Source organism: Pelmatolapia mariae, linkage group LG14 (assembly GCF_036321145.2).
Source record: "Pelmatolapia mariae isolate MD_Pm_ZW linkage group LG14, Pm_UMD_F_2, whole genome shotgun sequence".
Classification (NCBI taxonomy): domain Eukaryota; kingdom Metazoa; phylum Chordata; class Actinopteri; order Cichliformes; family Cichlidae; genus Pelmatolapia; species Pelmatolapia mariae.
This window is the reverse complement of record NC_086239.1, coordinates 8080268-8108048: the sequence shown is the minus strand read 5'-3', so window position 1 is coordinate 8108048 and position 27781 is coordinate 8080268. Positions and strand designations below refer to the sequence as shown.

The following is a 27781-nucleotide window of genomic DNA, read 5'->3' as shown; positions in this document are numbered from 1 at the left end:
TAGCATGAGGCGAGATAATTATGAATTTTATATCTTTTGAGCATGCAGTGTAAGAGATGTGACTAGTTATTAAAAATGCATGCACCATACGTCAATACTACTCAGTTTTAAAGGTTTTTGTAATGAGGATTGGAGTAATGTTTGCAGTTTGTCTTCCTTAAAATAAATAGAATTGACCAATTCCATAAAAGGTGAGGTAAACCTGTTGGATAAAATGACATTTATCTAATTGAGAAAAAAAACAAAGATCTAATGATGATTATGATAAGAGGCTCTGGTTTGGAAGATATCTTTAAAAAATGTCTGTAAAAAAGGGTTGCATCGGAAAAAGATGAAAACTCGGTCTTAATAAATGCCTGTATGTCGCAGCTTTCAAGAGGATTAAGACATCGAGACATTAAGTGTGCAGAGATTGATGTTGTGATTTTTTTCACACACATTAGGCAACAATTGTTCCTCATTTTTGGCAGAATATATAAATGTCACTGTGACATAAATACAAATTTATTAATGAAAAGGCAGTCATGAAAAAAAAAGTAGTTTGAATTGTGGTGTGTTATTGCTTAGTTTTCACGTGACTGTGTATCCACCATAATTCAATAGCTTGTAGATCAGTCTTAGCAGTGATAACTTGAAGTAACTGTTTTCAATATGACTTTATCAGTGTCTCACTTGGTTGTGGAGGAATTCAGGCCACTCTTCTTCACAACATTGCTTCAGTTTGAAGGCCTGGGAATTCATTTGTGTACAGCTCTCTTACGGGTGCTCGACAGTAGTCAGTCGGGTTTAGGTCTAGACTTTTAGTAGGCTATTACAACACCTTGATTCTTTCCTTTTCCAACCATTCAGTTGTAGATTTGGGATCATTGTTCTGTTTTATCACTATGTTTCAGTAACGCTTTACCTATTAGACATTTGACGCTGGAATACTTTGATACACAGAAGAATTTATGGTGGACTCTATGACTGCAAGGTGCCTGGATCATGTGGCTGCTAAACAGCCCAAATCATAACCCCTCCACCACCATGCTTAACAGTTTATGAGGTGTTTCTGGCAACTCTTACAAACTAAAATGTACTCTCATGAAATTTAACATATAACGTGCTAACTGAGACCTGTAGAGTCTGATATGTAGCTCTTGGGTTTTTTGCAATTTCCATGATTATTGGACAGTCTTACTATGGGGTAAATTTGGCTGGGATGTCTGCTCGTTGGAAAACTTTGGATATGTATTGACAAACACCTGAATGCTCCAGATCAGCAAACTGGACATGATTAATGTTATGATGTAACCAAAACCATAAACTCTTCCTATCCTTTGTTAAATAGTTTTATTTACTCTAAAACTGGTAAAATAAATAAATAAATAAATAAACAAACAAATAAATAAATAGTTGCAGTTGCAAGGGTCCTCCTGGTAAAGGTTACTGTAAATGTGGTAACTGTCTACTGAACCTGCTAACTCATGGCAGAGGCGGACTACTGGTTATATCTTCATATATCTTAATTTATCATTTTCTAAGGAGATGTCAGCGCTCATTGTGACAGTGTGTACTGTGTTAGCAGTAAAGTTGGTGGAAAGTTGAGGACCAACTGAGAATAAGCGATTTTCTGAGAGCAACAGAGGCTTTCAGGCAAATTCTCTCTTTGAGGAAAGAAGCTGAATTTTCTGGCTAACTCTTCAGTGTGTGTGTGTGTGTGTGTGTGTGTGTGTGTGTGTGTGTGTGTCTTGGGAGCCAACATTACTGATCTGTGATAAGAGAAGGAAGAGGATGAATTAAAGAGAGGAAAAAGAAAAATAAATTACTCTGCACTTCCTTTTCCCATTTCCTTTACCTCCTCCTCTCTTGCTTCCTCTCTAATCTCACACTGAGGCTGTGTGACTGCTGCTGTAGCACTTTTCATCCCCCTCACTTGTATTAGCTAGTTTCCCCATATTAAATTCATTGTTTCCTCTTTTCTCCCTCTCCTTAATGTCTGTGTCTCATACTTTTTTCTTTTGTGGGTTTTGATGCTTTTCCCCTTTTCCCTGTTCCCATATCATTCCTCTCATTTCGCCATCTGGCAACTAAGTTCAATCCTCATGTTCATGTTTCTTTCATTCTTGCTCCCTTTCTTCTCTGATCCCCTGCTAGTCATAGCAGTTCGTGCACATCACTGTTTTCAGGCTGTTGTCTTTTGCCACTTTTCATTTTTATTGCATTACATCATAACAAATTTGTGCGCATTGTCGCAGGGATCATCTCACGCAAAGTCTTTTTATTCTTCTCTCTGGCTTTAGTTGGAAAGGATGAATGAATAATGGTAAGGGTAAAAGCCATAGCTTTGCTTTTTTTTGTATCTTAAGAGACGCCTGTGGTAGGATGAAAATAATGTTATGAATGCAACTTTTTTTAAAACTACTGATGTGAGTACTGCCATGAATTACAGTCACTTCACCATTGTTGAAGTTGTAAAAAAAACAAAAAAAAAACACAACTGTAAATTTATACTAAAAACGTCACATCTTGTTCTAAAAAGAAAAAAATATACTTTCATATACAAAAGTAGCCTAATTTTCCTGTTACTGGTAACATCTGTTGCACATATAAAAACTTGCAACAGTCAGGAGAATATGTAGGGTCACACTGTTAATTGAAGCGTCCTCGATTCAGTTTCATGAGCAAACAAGTATCTTGACCTTTGCCTGTTGCAAGTCTTAAAAACAATACTATCCACGTGTGCTTTTTACTTTAGGAAAGTCTAACAAATGTAGGTAAAAAAGACTATTCCTAAACAGATCTATGGAAATATTTCCATAGATCTCAGATGGAACTCCAGTATATGTGACAATATGACAATATATAAATTGCTGGAAACCATTCTGAAGCCTGAGTTTTTACTCCACAGTGATCACTTGATATGATTAGTTTTGACTTGATCTACATTATAACAGTATACCAAAAGGGAAATGAAAATTTAAAATATCAACTGCCTTGAATTAAACTGTGTTTGGTTGCAATTGCAATACATGATAATCTTTATGTTCCTTTAATCATAAATGATTTAGTTGGACAAAGTCTTGACATAAATACATATCAGCACACTCACACATACCAACAGAAGAGTGTTTTTATTTCCTCAGTCCCAGTCTCTCTGCCAGCAGAGACTGGAGCTTCCTTTATAGTGCCACCTTACTGTCAAGATGACAATGACTGATCATGATTACAGAGACAAAGCTGGAAAAGGGATAGAAGGGAGAGAAAGGGGATAAAACAAAATGGAGTGACTGGATGTCTGAGGGAAAAAAACAGAAGAAGAGTTCAGGGGAAGGATAAAGGAGGCATGTTTCTGTGTCTAAGGAAAAGGTTTGGAACATTAAGTCCTTGGGTCTTGTCTAGCTGGGGCTCCAGTTATGTAGATGTATTTTGCTACACACTACAGCCATGTTGCATTCTGACCCTCTCCCACACCTACAAGCTTTAGATGTGACTAAAGAGCAATACAGTGGAAAACCTCACTGTAGGGAGAAACGACCCTGGGGCAGACATGCTGCAGGGATTACAGTGTATGCCAGGCTTGGATTCCTTGAGGGTTAGAGGACATGGGATGCCTTGAGTAATCTGCTCAGTCTTCTGATATGATGAGCAGGACAAAAACAAAGATGGTATAAAGAGAACAATTTGTAGAGTTCAAAAAAGAACTTTTTGGATGATTTTTTTACTGAATAGTTTTAGTGTCTTCACTTTAAACACACAGGATTAAATTGTCATTTTCACTCAATCCTCAGAGGGGGCAAAAGAATTAGAGTTACTCTAGACATGAAATTGGGGTCTTTTAGGAGGCTTCCCACAGAATTCTGCAGAATGAGAACTGGTGTAATTTCATTAAATTCCATTAAAAGCTTTATAAGATTATTATAATAGAAATATGTTTCTTACAGTGCAGACCTTTAATTTCACACTCATATCTGCAGCACTAGACACTTAGTAATGACAAATTTAGCAGATTAATCATGTTCAAAAACAACAGATGACAGATGATAACTGGTGCCAGAGCAGTGAAAGCATATCTAGCATGCCAGTCTCCCATCAGTCTTCCCTGAAGACCAGAGGTTCATCCATAATGGGCATGCACAAAGAACCAGAAAAACCTGCTGGATTCAGAGCTGGCACAACTCCAGCAATCTGTATACTATGCCGGCCACTTGGTTATGGCGTTCCATGTATGCCCTGCCTGCTACCATCTTGCACCCTGCTGTTATGTGCTGGATTGTCTCAGGGGCATCTTTACACAGCCTGCACCTGGGGTCTTGCCTGGTGTGATAGACCCCAGCCTCTATGGATCTTGTTCTCAGAGCTTGTTACTGTGCTGCCATGATTAGTGCCTCTGTGCTGTCTTTCACTCCAGCTTTGTCCAACCATTGGTAGGATTTCTGGATGTCAGCCACTTCCTCTATCTGCCGGTGATACATACCGTGCAGGGGCTTGTCCTTCCATGATGGTTCCTCCTCTTCCTCCTCTTTCTTGGCTACCTGAGGTATTCACTGAGCCATCTTCTTGATGTACGCACGGATGTTCGTTGTCTCATCCTGGACCGTAGTACTGACACTCACTAGTCCCCGGCCTCCTTCCTTCTGCTTAGCATACAGTCTCAGCGTGCTGGACTTGGGGTGAAACCGTCCATGAATGGTCAGCAGCTACCTTATCATGATGTCAGTGACTTCTATCTCCTCCTTTGGCCAGCTTATTATCCCAACAGGGTACCTGATCACGGACAGGGGGTGCGTGTTGATAGCCCAGATCTTGTTCTTTCCATTCAGCCGACACTTCAGGACTTGACTGACCCTCTGCAGGTACTTGGTGGTTGCAGCTTTCCTAGCGATTTCTTCATTGCTCCCATTTGCCTGCGGGATTCACAGGTACTTGTAGCTGTGAATCTCAATGTTTGCAATGTTGCCTTCTGATAGTGCAGTCCCCTCAGTTCTGACTACCTTCCCTCTATTACCATCCGAGATCTACTAGATGTTGTGACTATATCACACACATAAACACAATCCAAAGGCCAATTCTGAGCCAGAAAAAAAAACTGTAAATAAATAAACATATGTTTATTGCAAACTGCACTGTGGGTCATCGAGCTAATAAACTTGTGTATAACAGAAAGTTTTATGTTGAATCCTTTTTTATTCCCAGCTACATCACATTGGCAAGTTCATTATAACAGCTGCAAAACAAATCACACAAACAAGGCTTCTGCTGCCACAGCCTAATTAGATTTATATGTTGGAATCACAGATTTCATTTGCACATTTTAACAGCAATTTTTCAGTTTGAATTTGTTGTGTGATGCAAGCGTGTCAGGTTTTGCTGCAGTCCCATTGGTTGGTTAGTAAGTAAGTAATTATAATTTTCTTTCTTGACATTAGCTTTGTGTTGCAGCACCCTGGTAATGGTAAACCTGTGCAACCATCATTTTGAAGGCATGACCAAACAAATCATCTTTTTTTTTTTTCATAGATCATTTCATTTTCTTCAGGTACAGTCCAAAATCATATATTTGGCTTAACACTGATAATGTGGGGCAATGAATGAACTTCCTATCATGGAACACTGAGAAAGGAAAAATCATTCCAGTCACTGGTGTGTTTTTTGCATTTTGACCTTGTTTGTCTACTTTTTTCTTAGCCTCCAACATTTTGTGAGCTGCACATTTTTCAACTGCAAGTCTTGCACTCTGGTGAAACAAGTAAGAGCTCTCTATGCACTTGAGAACAAAAAGTATCTTGTATGGCACACAAAGAGCATGCATGAAAGCATTAAAATGAATCCTTTGGGGGAAAAGAGAGACCTAACGACAGCGAGGAAACAAGAGAAATCAGAAAGATGAAGTGGAGAGAGATGGAGGAGGACTGAGGTGGAGAGGAAAAGGAAAGGGAAGAAAAGGGAGGAAAAGAGGAGCAGAGTGCTCTTTTATATGTAAATTGGCTCTCTCAGTGATGGCTGGGACGAGCAATGATGACCTCCTCCAATACTTGAACATGGTGTCAGCATTTTTACATGTGCGCACGAACACACACACACACACACACACACACACACACACACACAGTATTCACATAACCATTCTCCTACACATCCGCACATCTCCATACACATTTAAAAGCATGCAAGAAGTTACACGCATACACACATGCACACATACAAAAACTCACTCTTCCACACCCTCAAGAGACAGGAAACAGTGTGAAAGTGTGATGATGCATCATTTTCTTAAGCACCTCTATCCATCTTCCCTTCCCCACCGTGTCTTTTTCCCTGCTTTTCACACCCTTTATTTCAGGCAGGATGATGGAAACTTACCTCAGTTGTGTATTTGTGTGTGTACAGCAATTTCAGTGCCTGAATATTCATATGTGGTTCTACCTGAGAGATCATCTATCAATATTATATCCATATCTGCTGACAAATCTCTTAATATTCAAGTGGGAAGACAAGGAATAAGACAATGAAAATAGTCTGCGGTTACACCTGTGTTTGTAAGAATTCAGCCTTAACAGCAGCTCACTGTACTGGACCTAATTCAGAGTAATTTTAATTCTGGGCAGTGTTTACTTTTAAGAGAATTGTGTAGTATTTTGTATGTATTCAGCTTGTTTTCTTTGTTGTTTTGAAACATACATACAAGAAGTTTGTAGTGCAGTAAAAATCAGATAAGAGTAGTTTGACAGACTTTAATTACACAAAGTAAGAGTAGGTAGCGGATGATAGGCAATGATTTGTAAATAAATGGACATGAATAACTTTATTAAATAATATTATACTGCAGTATAGTTATCACTAAATAAGCAGCTTATTGTCTTTCTCTTGTCAATTCTTTCTTTAAAGATATAACACATCTTGGGATCAACTTGAAAAAAAGGTCAATGTGACATGTAAAAGTGAGGTCAGAGGTCAAATGTGACAAATGATATTTGGATGCAAACTATAATGGTATACAGACCTACCCCATACTTGCCACTCAGAAAGAGTGACCGAACATCCAAACACTACCAAAAACCTAATCTTCTTGGTGGATGTGACAACAACTGGTTCTTCTAATGTTGGCTTTCTTTCAGCTCAAATCTATCTGGACATTCTCCTCTGACCTTTAGCTTCAACAAGACATTTTTGCCCAGAAAACTCCTGCTCACTCTACAGGGTGGGCCATTTATATGGATACACCATAATAAAATGGGAATGGTTGGTGATATTAAAGTCCTGTTTGTGGCACATTAGTATATGTGAGGGGGCAAACTCCTCAAGATGGGTGGTGACCATGGTGGCCATTTAGAAGTCCGCCATCTTGGATACAACTTTTGTTTTTTCAATAGGAAGAGGGCCATGTGACACATCAAACTTATTGGTAATGTCACAAGAAAAACAATGGTGTGCTTGGTTTCAACGTAACTTTATTCTTTCATAAAGTCGTCGTGGGCCAGTTGAATGGCCCCCAAGGTCTCCCGATCTGACCCCCTTAGACTTTTATCTTTGGGGTCATCTGAAGGCAATTGTCTATGGTGTGAAGATACGAGATGTGCAGCACCTGAAACTACGGATACTGGATGCCTGTGCTGGCATTTCTCCTGCGGTGTTGCTATCAGTGTGTGAAGAGTGGGAGAAGAGGGTTGCATTGACAATCCAACACAATGGGCAGCACATTGAACACATTTTATAAGTGGTCAGAAACTTGTAATTAACTCATGAAAGAATAAAGTTACGTTGAAACCAAGCACACCATTGTTTTTCTTGTGACATTACCAATACGTTTGATGTGTCACATGACCCTCTTCCTATTGAAAAAACATAAGTTGTATCCAAGATGGCCGACTTCTAAATGGCCACCATGGTCACCACCCATCTTGAGGAGTTTGCCCCCTCACATATACTAATGTGCCACAAACAGGACTTTAATATCACCAACCATTCCCATTTTATTACGGTGTATCCATATAAATGGCCCACCCTGTATATTTCAAATTTTTCAGATCATTCCTATAAACTCTAGAGAAGGTTGTGGTGGTGCACGTTGTGGTGTGACCAGACATGTCGCCATCTATCATATTTTCAGTGTGCCTTATAGTCCGGTGCGCCTTATAGTGCGGAAAATACAGTAGATGAGGTGCACTTAAAATCCTTTAATTTTCTCAAAAATCAACAGTGCGCCTTAGGTATGAATTCTGGTTGTGTTTACTGACCTCGAACTGATTTTATGTGGTACATGACGCTCAAAAATCTGTCAAAAAATGTTTTAGTATGACTTTGGTAATCTACGACGCCGCACCGCTTGATGGATTGTCGGAGCATTACGGCTACCGTAGTCAAGAGCCTGGCGGACTCGGAATAATCTGGGTCCAAAACTTCGTCCGCTTCAGGTCCCAAAGTCAAACGATCACTGCAGCATCACTGAGAGTTAAAAACTGTCTAAATTCTTTCATCTTTAATAAAATGATCAGCGTTGCTGCTTTACCAGGTGTAACAATTAAGTTTAACATCCAGTTAGAAGTTAGCAGGAAGTTAGCTCGCTAGTTTCCACCTAAACTTGATATAGCATGTTCTGACTGAGAGATTTCTGAAAAAAATTCAAACGTACAGCTCTGCTATCACTTCCAACATAAATGAAGACAGGAAACTAAACAGCTGTGATGTTTGAAGGGTTACTGGAGTTGGGCTATCTGGTATATAATGATACATGATCGCTAGCGACACAGCTATGTTAGCATAACATAAACACAGGGAAGCTGGAGGATGAATGCTAACTTTTTTCCACTCGATAAAAGTTAACATGAGGGTTTTTCATGATGGTTAGGGACAAATGCAATCGCATGGCAGGATGCTGTAAACCGACCAAACTTCAGTCAGGAGAACAACCGAGATAATCCATCCACAATACGAGGTTAGCCATTTATATACTGCAACAACATGGGAATAGTACAGCTGCGACAGAATTACGGAGAGGTACGGAAGTAGAGGAAGCAAGAAGAATGAGTTGAGTAAAGTTTGAGTTATCTGAGTGTTTTGTTTCGGTTAATGCATCTTATAATCCGGTGTGCCTTATCTATGAAAACAGACCCTTATGGTACGAAAAATACAAAACTTAACAAATTTGCTCAGCATGATTAGCAGCCTAACCTTGCACATTTGCTGCATAAACCTAACAACAGTAGACTGTGCGTCACTCCTCAGTGACAGCAACACCACTTTTAAGATTTGATGCCAGTAAATATTTAGATCGTGATCATACAGAAACATTTCCCTTGTTTCATGCGCAAGATGCAAAAACAAGATTGTTGACTTGAGCGCACACACACATAAAAAGCTCCTTTTTCATGATCCAAACCTCAGCGAGTTTGTACTTTAGCACTGATGAACCAGCTTCACATGGTTGTTTTCATGTCTGCCCCGCTTCCTCTGCCTCTCGTCTTCCTTTCAAATTCACAAAGAGAGGAACTCTTGGGCCCTCTGTGTGAGTTCTGTTCAGCGTACTGCAGGCGAGCGCACAACTCAATAGAGACCAGATAGCTTCCTATTAAACCCACACTGCTTTTAAGACAGCTGAGCATTAGTGTAGAGCTGTGTGTTATTGTGCCTGTGCATGCACGTCACATTGCGCGAGAGCTTTTCGTGTGATTCTTTAGATGTATGTCTTTACGCTATGTTCGCTCCTGCTCTTTGGTTTATTTATTTATTTATTTATGGGGTTTTTTTTGGTTTTGTTTTGTTTTGTTTTTTGAGCTCCTACTGCACCTGTCAGTGGTAGCAGCAGTAGTCTCATACAGATACAGCTAAATAGTTTAGTTTTGGTCTGTGAAATTAAAAATACATTAAAAATGTCTTTTTCTCTCCTTGGCTTTTAAATCTTTTAAGTGTTTTTAGTCTGTGGGTGTCTTATTTTTTGCTACTTGTTTACACACAAAATATCCTCGTGACTCTGCTCTGAAGTAATAAAACAAGTTGACTCAGTAAATCCAGTTGTGAGATCCCACCTCTGGCAATTTGTTCAAACCCTTTCTGACTTTCCTCTTCACCTAGCTTTATTTCATCTGTTTTCCCCGCCGCAGAGCTGCAAATCATCGAGAAGCTGGATGCACTCACTTACTGTTTATCCAGGGGAATATTTAGATGCTACCTACTCAAATCCTGCAGTTTCCTATAGCAACTGAAAAAAATAACATAACAGTATTGAAGACTGACAGCACTTCATAATGTCCGTGGAATAAGCAGAATAATACTTTGTCACTGCTATTCTGTTGGAACCTCCTGTGTTTCATCGTACAGAGATATAACACTGACAGATGTTTCTCTGATTAATAGTTGTGCAGCCAGTCAGATTTCTAAATAAACTCTTAAATAACATACAGCCATTAGTCTACAGCAGTGATTCTCAAAGTGTGGTGCTCAGTCCCCTAGTGGGCTGTAAAGACACCTTAGATGGGCCATGAAGTCATTTACAAAAAGCAAATATGTTTATTTTGTTTTGTAGGGTTTAAAATAAAGCACTGATACTTACCTGGTTCAGGGTCAATGTGGCTGGAGCCTATCACAGCTGTCATAGGGAGAGAGGCAGGGTAAACCCTGAATATGTTGCTAGTCTATCACAGGGGTAACACATAGAGACAGATAACCATTCATGCTTACGACTACCTGTACAGCCAATTTAAATCGCCAATTAATAACCTGACACATGCGTGTAACTGTGGGAGGAAGCCGGAGTACCTGGAGAGAACCTTAGAAGGCATAGGGGTAAAATGTCTACACAGAAAGGCACCAGTCGCTGTGAGGTGATGGAGCTAACCACTGCACCACCGTGCAACATATTATTATTAAGCCTGAAAACTTTCTTATATCGCTTGTCAATAGTAGGAAAGAGCTGAAACTGAGCTGGTGCCAGATGTAATGATGTTCAGGAGAATCAACTTCAAAAACAGTCATGAGATCAAAATGTTTCAGTGAAAACATAAAGAAGCAACTACTTCATCTTCTGCTCGTCTGATAAACAGAGTTTTGATCAAAGGTTTGGGCGCACCGCAGAACACGTTCTGATTTCCTAATTGGCCACAGCAGTCTTGGGTTAAGGAATGTCAGGGCAACAGTATGTGATTGCTCAGCTGCATGACGGTCATTAAAAAAAGGCTGCATTAAGATCATCAGTAGTTCATTTGTCAGTTTTTCTCTCCCCCACATTATGATTCAGTTTTCACTTATTAATGAAATATTCTATACATTACATCTACAGTTCAAGTTATTAAAAGCAACTTTATTAAACATTTTATTAAAGTTGCTTTTAATATTTCCATTTTTTTATGTAGTTTTAGTCTAAGTTGGTTTGTGAAGCAAAGTTTGTCAAACGAGTGTGAGTGTACTCATGCCTGCCATTCTGTCCAAGCTGCTGACACGTCACATTTAAACACAACATGAAGAAACTGGTCAGGTTATGGCAGTGGTAAAAAGAAGCCTGTCATTCTACATCTCCTCGTTCTCATGTTATTGCTCTCACAAGATTTTTAGAAAACTTGACCTGTGACCTTGACCTTGAGGTTGAGGTCACTGAGATTCAAACAGTTTTTTTTAGTAGTATCAGTGGAATCAATTTGAAACATCTACATTGCCTTGTTCTCAAGTTATTCCATTCACAATCTTGAGAGTCCACACCACCCTCTCACCTGCAGGGCAGAGTGACAACAATACTCCATCAGCCTTTTGCACTGAGGTGTAAAAATTAAAATAAAACTGCACTAAGGAACAAAACACAGAGATCCAAAGCGTATGTGAACCACAGTCTTTTGGCTCTTACCGTGGCAGATGCATGAAGGGCTGCTGCCAAAGTACAACTTTTGTGTAACATAGACAGCATCTGACAAATTAGCATTACATGACACCCGAGGATGTGCTTTGCAGCAGCACATTCACTGGCAACAATAGAATCAAAAGATACACATTCTCAAGATCATTGCAGTCAAAGGAGTACTCAGCTGTTAGTATTCAGATGCTGAGGACAAATTAAAGTCCTTCAAACTATTACTTGTAATAATCTCTAGATCTTTTCAATATGCTTCAAGTATAAATAAATCATTTCAACTCATGCAGCAGAAGTGCCCTTTTTATTATTACCGAGTAAGTAATAATACTACACCATATCTTTAAGTCTCTGGGGACATAGCATGGAAAATCACAGATCCAGAGATGTAAAACATGGTGGTCAATATATTTCCTCTGCGATGTGCGTAAAGTAGCATCTAACTGTTCAGTTTCAAGTAGCTAAAAATTCAGCCTAAGTAAATGGATTTGTGCTCATGTCCCCGCTGCAAGAAATGGCCTTTTACAGCTTTGGTAGGTAAGGCTTTTAGTAGAAACAGATTGAATAAAATAGCCCATAGGGTTTGAAAGCAACATAAATTCTGTGCTTTTATGACATGAACTGGGGGAAAAAGGCTGAACTGACATATACCAGAGCACTTTGGTTTACATCACTATCTTAAAAATAGTATTTTAGTGACAAAACAGAACGCATCACAGGTCTAGCACTGTAATTTAGTTCTATTGCAGAGCTAGATGTAACATAAGGCTTCTGCAAGAGTGCTTGGAGTTATTTATTAGAAATTTTAAAATGAGCACATCAGTGCTTAAAATATATGACAGGGATGAGGTTGGTGATAAATGTTCTGTACTCTTCGATATATATATGCGTTTATCTTTCAGAAATCAGAAACTTCATTGAGGACAGGTGCCACTGTGAACTATTTCAGAAGGAACATATTCAGGACACTGATGTATTTCTTTGTTTTGTTCCTGTAAATACACTTCAGTACAGCCCACTGGGTTTTTGGCAAAGGACATTTTCCATTTCATCGCTGCAGTGTTTCCTGTTATTAAAGATAAATGCTACTGCCAAATATTTATCAGCGATACGAGGTTGTTTGTTTGGGTCTTATCTAAACCTAAGAAATAAAAAGGAAACTGTTTTTCTTTTGTGTTGAGAGTATATGGCTTTTCATTTTCTTTGCTTTTCTCTTAACAGTTCATATTTCAACTTCACTGCTTCCACACAGTTTCAACACTTTCTGCCTCATGTGTAACCACAGAGGCAGGAGGTGTCTCAGAAGGAAATGTGTCTTTTGGTGTGAAAGAACATCTGCTACTGTACTCGGCACTGTGATTGGTTTCCGTGACACGCTACTCCCACGCTTGCTGTAACTCATTTCATTCCTACCAGTGAGCCACTTCCTCACTATAACTGAGGGCAGTGCACTTTTCACCAGTTGGTCAAACAGTATTATAAATACCATAATTTATCACTAGGACTAAAGTGTATAAATAGACCTTGCCTTCTTAGTAATCTGACTCGCTGTCATTATTTGAGTCTCATCTTCTTTTGATTAAAGTTTTGTATGAATAACTTAACTCATTTTAACTCAAGAGTCATTTCAAACTGGGTTTTCTTTTTCACTTTTTGAGCAAATCACTACACTAAAGCAGTAGTGGTGGAGCAATCGTGGTCAACAAGAGCTTTACAAGAACCAATAAAAATATTATGAATCGATAGTGAACATTGTGTGGTTGTCCTGAGCTCAGAAACTGTTTTCCATGATCATTTTTTAGAATATATGCTTCCAGTTATATGCAATATTGTGAGGTAATGACATATCATCATATCACTAAGAAAAGAATCAGCTGGTTGGTAAAAAAAAAAAAAAAAATGGTGTCAATCTTCAGTATGATGAACCTGCTGGCGACATCATAAAAAGCTCACCAGCTCATTTATACAGGAATAGTTGTACAGCCTTACCATGAAGTTTATCAGGTTTAGTGAATGCATTCTGGTCACTGCAACTTCCAGACAACTAGAGTGCAGGTGGTGAGATTTAACTAAGGACTGAGGAGACTGAAACCACTTTAATCTTTCCTGAGTCTGCACCTTTTTAAGTCCTCATGTTTGTCTAGTGCTCTCTAACCCATAACCGTTAATCACCTACTTCCAATCTGAACCAGGTCCTTCCCATATATGCTAACTGTGTCCTCAACCCATTACTCCTCACTGGAAAAAAAGAGATTGCCCATCTCTTGGATTTATGTAAGCATCTTGCGTGTATTTAACACAATTGCCTCATGCTTTAAAGTTAAGTGTAACTATATAGTGTAGAAACTACATGATATGGAGAGAAGGTATATTAAATTGTTCATATCAAGTTCAAGTGAAGTAAGTCAATAATATAGCAATGTTAAATCTTGCACAGGATTTTGGCTCGTACACTTTGGTTCATGGTTTGAGGAAGGCATCCATCTAATTCAAGTTGAGCAGCCGCCTCTACTTTTTTTTCGGGATACCGAAAAAAAGGAAAATGGGTGGTTGTTACATTTACAAAAGTCTAACTTGAAACTATTTTGTTCAAATTACTTGTTACTATGGTGAACATAATTAAATCATGTAGGATCTGTATGAAATTCAACAACTTAATTTGATCTCGTTGTGATGACATGATACAGTCTAGTAAGAGCAGTTAGTTGCTGGACTCATGAAATTCACAAGATCACACGAGATTACAAACTGCAGGGAAATCACAGGAGTTATAAGAGGCAGAAAACTACACACACCATGTGTATGGTATTGCTATTTATTGTGGTTTAACCTGTCAAGGACAAAATTGTACTGAAAATTCTGCATCAAGCCTTGATAAGCCTTGTTAAGCCTGGCTTGGTAGCGTGGTCGTTAGTGCTGTTGCCCCACAGCAAGAAGGTCCTGGGTTCAAATCCACAAGCTGGTTAGTTTGCACTGTGTTCTCTCTGGTTTCCTCCCACAGTTAAAAGCCATACAGTTATTAGTTAGGTTAATTGGTGAATGTAAGTGGAAATGGTTGTTTATCTCTATGTGATAGACTGGTGAGCTGTCCAGGGTGTACCCTGCCTCTTAACCTTTCACTTCGGGGTTATGCCCCAGCTCCCCTGCAACCCGGATAAAGGAGAAAGGAAGTATTTGTAAATCCATTCAATTTTTATGTCTACCAGACTCTAGTCTTTGTTGAACAATATGTTAATATGAAGACAAACTGTAGTATTTAAGTAACCAAGTAGTACTGGGGTAAAAGTATAGTATAAAAAAGAATAGTGTTGGAATAAAATGACAAAATTGTGAAGGATTAAAACATTCCAAGAGCTCAACTTACTTCATCTAAACATGTTTCAATCGCATTTTATCAACACAAAATGCACAGGTTTATTGAATATGAATAAGTTGTGTTGATTTAACTCAGTTGTTTAAGTTTCTGCCAAAGTTAAACATCTGTGTGCAACCAATGTCCACTACTGAATTAAGTAAATCTAACATGCTCTTTTTTTCAGTGCTCATTTATCCCTTCCCTCAGATGTTTCCATGCATTCTTAACCAAGCTCTGCTCTATTATCCCTGCTCCTGCTCAAAATGTAGAGCTAGGCAGGCTGTGTTAAAGCCCCGTTATCACCTTTCATTTGTTCATGGAGTCTCTTTTTACTGAACAGCCTTTTACACCTTCTCGCAAACTTAAATCTTAGGTCTACATTCTTAGTCATCCAGGTCATGGTGGTCTCAAGCGTTTGAAATAAAGGCAACTCTACTTCTTTTTGACTCCTGAAGATTTTTCACCTCCCATCCAAGATGTTTCAGATGATGAAGTCCCAGGCATTTAACCCCTTGAAAGGGGTCCTAAGAGCCACTGGCCCATCCTGTAATCAAGTCATTAAGAATCACACGAGCTAGGGATTCAGGGCCATCAAAGGGGCCAAGGTGTGAATGCTTTGTGAGATGTTGCTCCACCTGCCATCATGTGAGTTATTAAGGTCACATGGGTCAAGGTGTGAGTGGGGGGTTGAAATACCTGAGAAGGGATCTCAAGACTGTGTTATATGTGACTGATAGCTGGTATCATAGGCCACCGCCTCTGTTCAGTGATGGTTATCTATGTCCACTATGAACAACCGTCATTAATGACCCATGCTGCGATTCACACCTTGGCTCATGTGACCCTTAACGACTCACATGACTACAGGGTGGGTCTACAGCTGTGAGGAGACAAGGAGGTTAAATACCTGGGACTCTGCATTAGTTTTTAGAACTGAAGAAACCAAGAGGTTTCTTCACAAGCCTAGTTCAGTTGCCTTCATTGCAAATGCTCAAGAACATCCTAAACTACTGCAGTTATAGTCAGCCAAAGTAAATCTTCAACTAATAGTTGTAAAAGTAAGTAAAAAAACAAACTTAAGGTTCTTTCAGAAGAAATAATTCCAATTCTAACCAAATCTGACCATCTTACACCTCCATCCATAGTCTTATGTTTTCTAAAAGTGGAATTATATTAGTCTGTGATCCCAGCACACGAACTAGTGACGAAATACACTAAAGCTCATGTGGTGAGCTAAACTCCACAGGTCTAATTATGATATTGCTTTAATGTTTTGATTAGTGAGAAAGCTTCACATTCAACTTGGTCACTGTTCATACAAGTATGTGTGGAAGCTGCCACTGGATGCACCTGCTATTATACAACCACTATATATAAATATATTGAAATATGCCAACACTGGTATGTTCACACGCAAACCTTTAAGTATAAAACACAGACATGTACACATTCTGAACAGAACATACAAATCTAGCCTACTGTTTTTAGATAAAGTTCATTAGTTGTTGAGCTGCACGGCAAAGTCACTTGACTGTTTCGCCATTTGTTTTAACAAAATGACCACAGTGTGGGTTTTTTTACCAAGAGTAAAAGTTATACAATGGCTACCAAACACTGGAAGACTAAACTTTTAAAGACTGGGACCCTCACACATCTAAAAGTTGTCTTAAGGCTTTCAGTTTGAGACTATATACTATAAGATTTTCCAAAGACTGGGGATCTTGAAGGGTTGAAGTTCAGAAAACCATAAACAGATCAACTTTGAGACTATTTCCCATCATCCCACTGGTGGAAATTTATAAATTATAAATTACAGAATTAGGGCCACTGTGCTGGTACTAAGATTTAAAACACACACACAACACAACGTATGCTAATCTAAGTTTACTGTATCACTAGCTGATGTTCTCATCTCACTGTTGGCAAACATGCAGTTTTTTTGTTTAAATATTAGAAAATGGAAAGATGTTCTTTCAGATAAAATAGAGCTTTATTAGTGGACGTCCTTGCTAAAGGTTGATAGTAAAAAGTGAGAAAAGCAAAAGAAGAATAACAGACAAAGCTCTGCTGTGAAAAAAAATCCCTCTCTGCATCAGCAAGGTTAGCTACTCTATCTGCTCACACAAAATTAAAGAACTATTTTTCTTCTATTGTTGTTTTGAAGATTGAATGTCTGTCGGCAGTTGTTGCTGCTACCTCTGAAAAAAGAGTGGCATATCAGCAGCTTACCCATCAGCTGGTTCAAATCAATAGCTGACTAGCTTTAAAAGCATCAACCCCAAAATGGACCACAGAAGTAGCAACTCCATACAGGGGTAATCAACAAGTAGGATTAGACAGGCATGTATGCAGTTACCGTGTGCGTGTGTGTGTGTGCGTGTGCGTGTGCGTGTGTGTGTGGGTGGGGGGGGGGGGGGAGTAGTAAGAGAGTAAGAGAGAGAAGAAACAAAGTCTAAATTAGCCAAGTCTTTTGTGCTTGTGGCCTTTTTTTAAATGCTCCTGCATGTGCTTTTGTTCTTGTTTAGCGTGCACTGTTGTTGGTACCCATTTTCATTTCTGCTACAGCCAATCCCATAGAAACAGTGGTGCTGTAGCCCAGAGCAATTGCAGTCTAGAGGAAGTAAATCAACTGCAAAACAGATGCAGCATGTGTATGTGTTTCAGCATGAGCTGGTGAGTGTGAGAGGAAGTGAACATGGCAGATTTAACAGGCTTGTGAGCAACAAAAAGATGCTCCCTTCTTCTTCAGTCAGCTTGGCTTCATGCTTATGCCTCCAGCTCCTGGCTAGTAATCGTGGACAGAGAGGTAGATAGACAGTGGATAGACTGGAGCTCATGTATGCTTGTGAAAAAAGCATGGACTGGGTAGGATGGTTTAGAGCTGGTATCAATAATTCTGAGGTCATATAATTTGTTTTTAAAGAGCCAGTTTCATGAGCGATGATGCGGTGATGCTGGCGTATGACAGAGGAAGCAAAGTAAAAGAAGTAACAGGGATGAGGAAATGTTGGAAATATGTGCTGACAGCATTTATAGATATGCCAAATGCTCTGTTTGAAAGTGAGATAATGAGTGAGAACGGCTCACTGTAAACACAACTCGTGGAAAACATTAAACAGGTTACAGAATTCCACAATTCATTCTGTTGTTAAATAGAAGAGACACTGCAGATGAACACAACATCACACCGCAAAGCCTGGAAAAAAAATTGATTGAAAAAGGAAAAAAAAAAATTACTGCCACACAAAATAATAGCCTTCCCAGATAGAAAAACACAATTCACAGCTGACATGGCAGACAGTGACAGCATAATGACTATTGCCGCTAATGCAGGTACTGCACTGCACTCCAACAACAATGCAGCAATTTCATTAGTCGGGTACATTCTGCCAGAAGGATATTGAGTTGTGATGCCAGAAATACCAGTGACAGAGAAAAATTGGAATTGGTGTTGTTTTGATGGCAGTCTAAATGGACAAAATGAGGCGCAAAACGTGCAATAACAAAAGCAACGACGAGCTTGTGAAAATCTGATATTATTACAGATAATAATCTGCATCCACTCACAGGATGAACTCTACAATATAATATATCCTCTCTAAGACTGTCACTCCATCTTTTCTTTCCCCCCAGGCTGGAATAAGCGAGTGGACTATGAGCCGGGAACAGGCAGTAAGCAGCTGTTTCCCAGGATGCACCTCGAGACCTGTGGCGGACCTCTGTCCTCGGTGAGGACCACGGTGGAGCTGCAGACCAGCCACATTGGAAAGGGCTGCGACCGGGAGACCTACTCTGAGAAATCTCTACAGAAACTCTGTGGTGGGTTATTTGGGGTTACTGTGTTTTCATAATCACTAGCTATTCTTGTGTGGTCGAAATGAGCACTAATTAAGACAAACACTTGACCTGTGACTATTAAATCGATGGTTGATATGCAGATTTACACATTATATGGCTCATCAAAGACTGCTGTCTGAGGCAACTAAAAGTTGGGGCAGTAAATTAGAAGTTAGATCCTGCTAAAAGCATTAGCGGAGTCCATGCATTGAGCACCAGGGTCAGACGGAGCCCGAGGTGTGTTTCTGTGCCCTTTTTAAATCAACATCTGAAAGCTCCCAGTTCGTGTTGCTTTCTTATCTCCACTTATGTCCCCGGTAAACCCCTGTGCTAAATGAAGGCACCAGAATGGCAAGTTAAGGCTGTGTCACTAATGATGTGACAGAGCGAGGGCATTAGCCGCCCTAGATGCAGCCGCGCTTTCTCCTCAGTGACTGATGAGCAGTCGAGCCACCGTGTCAGTGCCCAGAGCGCCAGCAGAGCAGTCGAGCCTATACCCCCACCCCTAGCTCCCCTCCACCGAGCTCCACTCTGCTTCCCCACCCACACCGCACTGCCAGCAGGAGGGCTGGAGTCATCATCTTTGACTAACGGCCTTCACAAGCCACATTCCAGCTAATCTGAATGCATAACATCCACTCCCTGCCTCCCCTGGCTCCCAGTCCACGCATGGTTTACCACTAAAGAGGCCTTTTCAGGCACCTCATAATCGTTATCTGATAGCAAATAGAATAAATTGTAATAGCTTTTTTAAAGCACAATCAATTTGAGATAATGTACAAAGACATCGGGCAAAGGAAAGGCTGCAGCTGGGTGCTGGAGGAGTCGATGGGTATTTATTTACTGAGGGAATCTAATTACTGGAATCAGAACGTCGACGGCGCCACGAGCACGCAGTGGAGAAAAACAGGGTTTTACAAACGAGTGAAAAACATCAATTAACGTGCTAATGTGTTATTAGCGGAAATGAACAGATGCACGTTAGAGTTTCTTTGCCAGGAAAAGGGACGCAGTGAGTAGTGACACTTCCTGTTTTGTTTTGGTTTTTTTGGTTGGTTGGTTTTTGTCTTATAACAGCATAGCTCCCAGGTCGCTTTGATCCATTTCCATCAGTAAGCCATTAGAAACGATTCATAAATGTATTTTAAAGGCATGAAATAAATTTTTTACTGTCACACAGGAAAGGCAGAAGATAGATGGGTGAGGGCATGTCGTATGCATGGAGGAGCGAGGTGAGCATGTGTCAGGGGCTGCGTTTGTCAAGGTGACGGCTCGAAAACAAAGACTGGACGGGGCTCAACATATTAGGGTTATTGTGTCAAAGGAATGATGGAGCTGCTTTGAAAGGGAGGAAGAGAAACCAAATGAGCCAGCTCAGTGCAGGACGGTAACGACGGGTCTGTTTTGTCAGGATGTGTTTAGGGATCGTGTCAGCTGTAAGCCGTCTGTGCGACTGGCTGATTCTTACGAAGCCTTTGCTATGTCTTTTTCTCTTTGTGTTACCATAGTGCTTGGTTAGTATTTCCTCTCTGATTCCATAGAGGTGCATTATAGCAGTGAGCTATGTTCTGAATTTATGAATAGTGGCTCACATTTCTTTTGAAAGTTAGCTTCATTTGCCATGAATCAATACCCACATCCCGTAGCTATCTCAGCCCATTGATTCCTTATTAAACCCTGCCATCTGTATTACTCTTAAGTAATCATAGCCAAGAATAAGGCAATGCACACTGCGTATCTGCCATGATTGTTGTTGACAGATCTACTGTCTCACCTCTTGTTTGTTCCCACGGCAATAACTCCAGGCGCCTCGTCGGGTAGCACTGACCTCCTCCCTGCTCCCGGCACGGCCACCAATTGGACAGCGTCCCTAGTGTCTGACAGCGGGAGGGACAGCGACTTAATCTTCAGGTTTGACGGTCGTCAGGCAGCCAAAATCCCAGACTGGGTGGTACCCCAGAATTTGACAGACCAGTTTACCATTGCAACATGGATGAAGCATGGGCCTAGTCCAGGGCTCAGAGCTGAAAAGGAGACCCTACTTTGTAACTCTGACAAGACTGGTGAGTCATTTGTTAACACATTTCATGGAAAAAATATATTTGTTTAATACTTACAAATATATTTCTTGACATTTCATTAGGTTATAAGAGATGTCTGGGTAAGTTGTAGTAAGAGCGGATTAGCGGAAATCGTAAATCAGAATTAAATTCAAAAACCACAAATGAAGTGCACCTTGATTCTTTGGTGGATCATGTGTTGTGTGGTCAGTTGACAGGAGAATTGTGGTCTGTGAGCAAAGGTATAAGACACTGACTGCAATACCTCAAGTGACAGTGGTGCAATAAAGACTCAGTTTGATAATATCTGTTTTTGTTCGATGTAAAACCATAAATCACTACTTAAATCATCCTAATAATATCACTCCTCTATACAATAGAGCTACACATGTATAGAATATATCTATAGCTCCTTCACAGATCTAAACAGCAACTGTTTGTGAAATTATATTTAAATCATTTAAATAAATACTTATTTCAATGTGATACTTTTTAATAGTGGCACATTGAACAAAATATGCAGCTCCGTGGACAGCATGCCCTCCCTGCAGGGATTATTTTGTTGTTGTTTTTTTAAATTCCAGTGAAAGACTGTCTGCCTGCAAACTCACCTCCTTCAGAAAAGTGCTGCTGTCCCAGATTTGCGAGAGCCACATGTCAGGCTTGCTTTACCTGTCAGCTGTGAGTAGGTGCGGTGATTTGGTCCCTGGTGTCTACTCCTCTTTTTACCTCCCACAGAGATGAACCGTCATCACTACTCGCTGTATGTCCATAATTGCCGCCTGGTGTTTCTGCTGAGGAGAGACTTCACCCAGGTAGACACCTTCCGGCCGGCTGAGTTCCACTGGAAACTAGAGCAGGTGAGGCGCTAACATTGGAATATGTGTGATAGACCAGGAAACTTGTACTCTGAGCTTATCCTCAGCTCACCTTTTTGATGAGGTATGGACCTCTCGCACAGAGAAGTATGAAGCCTCTAGCCTGGATTATACCTCTATTAATCATCCACTGGGATATTTTTTTCTTAGTTTAATCCATGGTGGTCTGTGTCTTGCGTTAAAAATAGAAGGCTCCTGGTAAGATATTGGGATTCACTGGCAGCGGCAAAAAAGGTTTAAAAGGGGAGTAGGAGCTGTTGGTGATTTACTAACACACCTCATATTCATCCAGTGATTTGCAAACAACCATGGTTTTGTGGGTGTAAACTGTAACCAATTAGTGCTTGGCTATACTAGAAATCCCTCTATAAAAAACAAAACAAACAAAAAAAACACCTAACCTTTAATTAACCCCATTTAATTTAGAGAATCCACATACTACTTAATATCCATGTAATATCTTAATGAATTTAGGGACTGAATAAAACACTGTGTTACCTGACACTCAATCACAATTCCACATTTAGTTAATAATAAAAACAATAGATACGATGGCTAGAGAAATATGAGCTTCCTCCAGGGTTGTGCATATGTCTCTCTCTGTGTGTGTGTGTGTGTGTGTGTGTGTGTGTGTGTGTGTGTGTGTGTGTGTGTGTGTGTGTGTGTGTGTGTGTGTGTGTGTGTGTGTGTGTGTGTGTGTTGTGTGAAGACAGAGGGAGCTGTCTGTTGATCATGGATGCTGTCTTGAAGTCAGACAGGTCATCTCGACTCACGAAACCCCACACTCACCCAGTGAGGACATTTGATTCAGGAGGCACACAGCTGAGGCTGGACATCCAGATGCAGCACCCTGGGCTAATTTAATCAGACAGATCACTGGTCCTTGATTGGAGAGATAGCATGAAACGGGTCATCCATCAGTCTCCTGACAGAGCATGGTGTGCGTGAAGCCCCATCTGGAGGAATTTAGACAGAGTTTCTATTGAGTATCTGTCATGGCTATTGGTCTGTTTTTCTCACTCTACATTTTCTCCTTTTGTTTTTAATTTGTTCTGTTCTTTTTTTTTTAAAAAGACATCTGACCAATCTGGATATTTCACAGACCTCACTTCTACAGTAGTATGGCTTCTGCTAATGACATTAACAGTGATGTTCACTGTACTTTCTCAGGCGCTGTTCAGATCAGCAAAAGTTACAGTCGCTACGAGAAAAACTAAGCATGGCTGGAATTTTTTGCCCTCATTCCCTCTTTCTTTTCAACCAATCAAGCAATTATAGTGTATGTAGAGTATTTGTTTATATGTTGAATCAAATAGTTTGAGAGTATCAAAAGTGTTATACTACTGTGATGTCACTAATTACATTTCTGAGCAGTACCTGAAAACTACTGGGAATACTGTAGCATCACTTTTGACTATGTTAATGTTGTTAGCATGGCCAACATTATAAACATTGGTATGTTAGTACTGCCAGTTTGATAGAGGTCGTGTTAGGATTGACATTGAGCTTTAAGGAACACTGTCAATCAGCATAACTTCATTATAAGTAAAAGTAATTTGTAGCCACTGTGACGTCAACCTTTGGTTTGTGGACTAACATTTTGAAGACTTTAGATTTGATTTGGATGTCAACGTCTTTCAGAAAGAGAAACAATGTTGCAAGAGTTAATCTCTCTGAAACCTCCAGGACGCTCTGTTCATATGTACTTGTCTATCCCAAGGAAACAACCCCCAAAACATGCAGTTATTTATCATTTATTTTGTTCTCAATTTGATAGTAATTGATAAAATGAATGTGATTCTCTATTAAAGGAGACTTGAAACTAGCAATCAAGACCAGAAAGTTCTTTGAATACTCTGTAATTACTTTTCTATCTAGTGAGCAGTAGGACCTTTTTCTCACAGACCTCAGTACAATGGGACTTCGTTTGGAGCTGGCAGAGCTGACTTAGTGGCCTCCTCCTCCTCCTCCTCCTCCTCCTCCTCCTCCTCCTTCTTCTTCTTCAGGTTTTGAACATTTCCATTCTGGCTTCACTTTCCAGACCTAGAGGCCAGGGTTGTGTAAGTTGACACATAACAAGAGCTTATTCACAGTTCACAAAGAATTAAATGAAGCAGATAATATTCATAGTTCACAATTTAATTAAGGTTAAGCAAGCCTTATAACCACTGGGATATGTTCCAGGCCCCGGGCAGCCCTGAACTGGATAAGCAGAAAAGGATGGATGGTTTAGATGGATCTCTAAACTGTTCTATTTTTATTACAATCACTTCCTATCAACAAATCCATCTTCACATCATTGCATAATGTTACTTCTTGCTACCTCCTAAAATAAAAAGATTATTTTTGCTTTTCTATATTTCTTTTAAAAGTACAAGACAAAGCAATGTGAATCTAATTAAAGAAAAATTAGCTCAAATAGGTACAGTGGTCACAAATTTGACAGAATTGACGTGTTCATCTCCGTATTTGTTTAAAAATTGTGCTCTACAAATGACCAAAAATCCAAAGTAAGAACAAAATGTAAATATTAGATGCTAGTGTCACGTCAGTGGTATCTGTCTACTTAGACATATAGATTTCATTTCAACTGTCTGACTCTGATATTAAGTGACAATGGAGGTAAATAGAATTTAGTTGCTTACTTGAATGTTGTAAACTCAAGTGCAACTTCTCTTCCATTAACAGTATCTTGCTGCTTTGGGCAATCTACACTGACACAGTTCACATTTTCATTCTAGCTACTTAGTGTTCAACAGTCTGCCATATGGTCTGTGAGCTTCAGCCTGGCTAAGTCCCTCTTCACAAATCCCAATTGTATTCATTATATAGTATGTATCATACATAATAATAGCATTGCTTTGAGCTAAGCCACTAAGGTTTAGGCTGTTTATTGTTTACCAAGAAAACAGTCCTAGTTCAGCATACTGTCATTTGCTAAATGGCACTAGTCAGAGTATAGCTGAGGCTAATGTAATAGAAAAATAGCCTCACAGAGCCATTAAGGTAACGCAACCTGCATGCAGAGCGTATCCAGTTTAGAGGCCAGGAGAGAGGCAATTTTCCCTTTGATGTTCTTGCTTGTTTGTGATAATTCTGCAGTCATAACATGACTCATTATAAAATGTATCATATCACACTTTTCCCCCATAGCTGTTTTAACCATATGCCACAGTTAATGAAATCCCACATGAAGGAAGTTTGTAGATTAGAAGGGAGTTTGACAGTTTTTGGGGTTTTTTGCTGTGGCTTAAAAAGGGTTAAGACAGGTAGTTCTATAGCAGGTCTGAAATGATCTTGATTTATTTCATTAGCACGTCTCACGATAAAAGTTTCCACGGTCTACTCTGGCACCACATAGGCACACAATAGCTGTTAAACTTTCTCGAGCACATTTAGAGTTCTCACTCTTTCACGCGTCCTCCCGCTCATCCTCCTCCCTCTTGTTAATAGTTGTCTCTGTGAATCCTGGGGGCATGAAAGGAAACTTTCATTAAGTCGCTATCTCCCCTCGCCTTGTCGCCATTTCCTCCTCATCTGCTAATGTCTTTAAAACAAAATGAACTTCTGAATACCTCCAACTTAGAGAACCCTCGAACAGAAGAATCCTCCTCTCCCTGCACTGGTTTATCAAAGAAGTAAGAAGTCCAATTAATTTCTCATACAATCCAATCACGCACTGCGAGCTGCTTCATAATAACCGCACCGGGGTGGTGGGGGGGAGATGGGTGCAGATATTAGTTTTACCTGCTGAAAAAAATCAAGAGTGTACTATCTGTTAATAACAGGCAGCATGGTTTTATGCACATTGGCCTATTCTGTTCGGTATGCTTAAACTTTGCTCTCTGTGCTGTATGCATTGTTGGGAGATGAAGCCTGAGGTTTTCATTGAAACTTCACTGAAAGGTTTTGCATTGAACGTGTACCAAATGTGTCTTTTGTGCACACTTTCATATTCTTTAAATGCAGATCCGAATAAGAGTGTCTCAAAGAAGGAGGCTGTCAATCTTGAAGATGTTTTCTGCATGAGCCAATACTGAATGAACCCCTGCAGGTGTTATAACTATGTACAAAATTGGATCGGGTGCGCACGGTCTAAAAAATAGCCTTTGGCGCTCGCAGGTGTCCGGGAAATTCACTGTATAAAAGAGTGCCTCACAGACCCAGACTCCCACTTTAGTTCTTCCACAGTGTATTAACAGCTTGTGAGGTTTTATTGTTCCATTCACCATATTCACCCGGCGCCTACTTTCCTCCTGACATCGGATGGTTTTATAATACTGCTGCGTTGTAGTTTCACATCTAAACAGAGGGAATATGACAGGGGATTTGACTGTTATCATGTTACTGGTTGATTGATCTGATCAGCATCTGAAAACACAAAAGTAAAGACAAAAAAAATCCAGCACACACGCACTGTGTCATCTTTAATGATTAAAATACAGTGGCTTGCAAAGGTATTCCGCCCCCTTGAACTTTCCCACATTTTGTCACATTACAGCCACAAACATGAATCAATTTTATTGGAATTCCACGTGAAAGACCAATACAAAGTGGTGTACACGTGAGAAGTGGAACAAAAATCATACATGATACCAAACATTTTTTACAAATAAATAACTGAAAAGTGGGGTGTGCATAATTATTCAGCCCCCTGAGTCAATACTTTGTAGAACCACCTTTTGCTGCAACTACAGCTGCCAGTCTTTTAGGGTATGTCTCTACCAGCTTTGCACATCTAGAGACTGAAATCTTGCCCATTCTTCTTTGCAAAACAGCTCCAGCTCAGTCAGATTAGATGGACAGCGTTTGTGAACAGCAGTTTTCAGATCTTGCCACAGATTCTCAATTGGATTTAGATCTGGACTTTGACTGAGCCATTCTAACACATGGATATGTTTTGTTTTAAACCATTCCATTGTTGCCCTGGCTTTATGTTTAGAGTCGTTGTCCTGCTGGAAGGTGAACCTCCGCCCCAGTCTCAAGTCTTTTGCAGACTCCAACAGGTTTTCTTCCTAGATTGCCCTGTATTTGGCTCCATCCATCTTCCCATCAACTCTGACCAGCTTCCCTGTCCCTGCTGAAGAGAAGCACCCCCAGAGCATGATGCTGCCACCACCATATTTGACAGTGGGGATGGTGTGTTCAGAGTGATGTGCAGTGTTAGTTTTCCGCCACACATAGCGTTTTGCATTTTGGCCAAAAAGTTCTATTTTGGTCTCATCTGACCAGAGCACCTTCTTCCACATGTTTGCTGTGTCCCCCACATGGCTTGTGGCAAACTGCAAACGGGACTTCTTATGGTTTTCTGTTAACAATGGCTTTCTTCTTGCCACTCTTCCATAAAGGCCAACTTTGTGCAGTGCACGACTAATAGTTGTCCTATGGACAGATTCCCCCACCTGAGCTGTAGATCTCTGCAGCTCGTCCAGAGTCACCATGGGCCTCTCGGCTGAATTTCTGATCAGCGCTCTCCTTGTTCGGCCTGTGAGTTTAGGTGGACGGCCTTGTCTTGGTAGGTTTACAGTTGTGCCATACTCCTTCCATTTCTGAATGATCGCTTGAACAGTGCTCCATGGGATGTTCAAGGCTTGTGAAATCTTTTTGTACCCTAAGCCTGCTTTAAATTTCTCAATAACTTTATCCCTGACCTGTCTGGTGTGTTCTTTAGACTTCATGGTGTTGTTGCTCCCAGTATTCTCTTAGACAACCTCTGAGGCCGTCACAGAGCAGCTGTATTTGTACTGACATTAGATTACACACAGGTACACACACACTCATCAGGCAATGTCTATGGGCAACTGACTGCACTCAGACCAAAGGGGGCTGAATAATT

General features: G+C 40.1%; 1 protein-coding gene across 1 annotated transcript in view; it reads left to right on the top strand.

The window, feature by feature from the left end:
• Positions 1-27781, top strand: part of LOC134641025 (calsyntenin-2-like) — a 307592-nt gene that overhangs the window by 213439 nt on the left and 66372 nt on the right. Inside the window, exons 6-8 of the mRNA XM_063493204.1 lie at positions 18804-18989; positions 20813-21070; positions 21806-21927. Of these exons, the coding sequence (XP_063349274.1) occupies positions 18804-18989; positions 20813-21070; positions 21806-21927 (566 nt within the window). The remainder of the gene's footprint in view (positions 1-18803; positions 18990-20812; positions 21071-21805; positions 21928-27781) is intronic.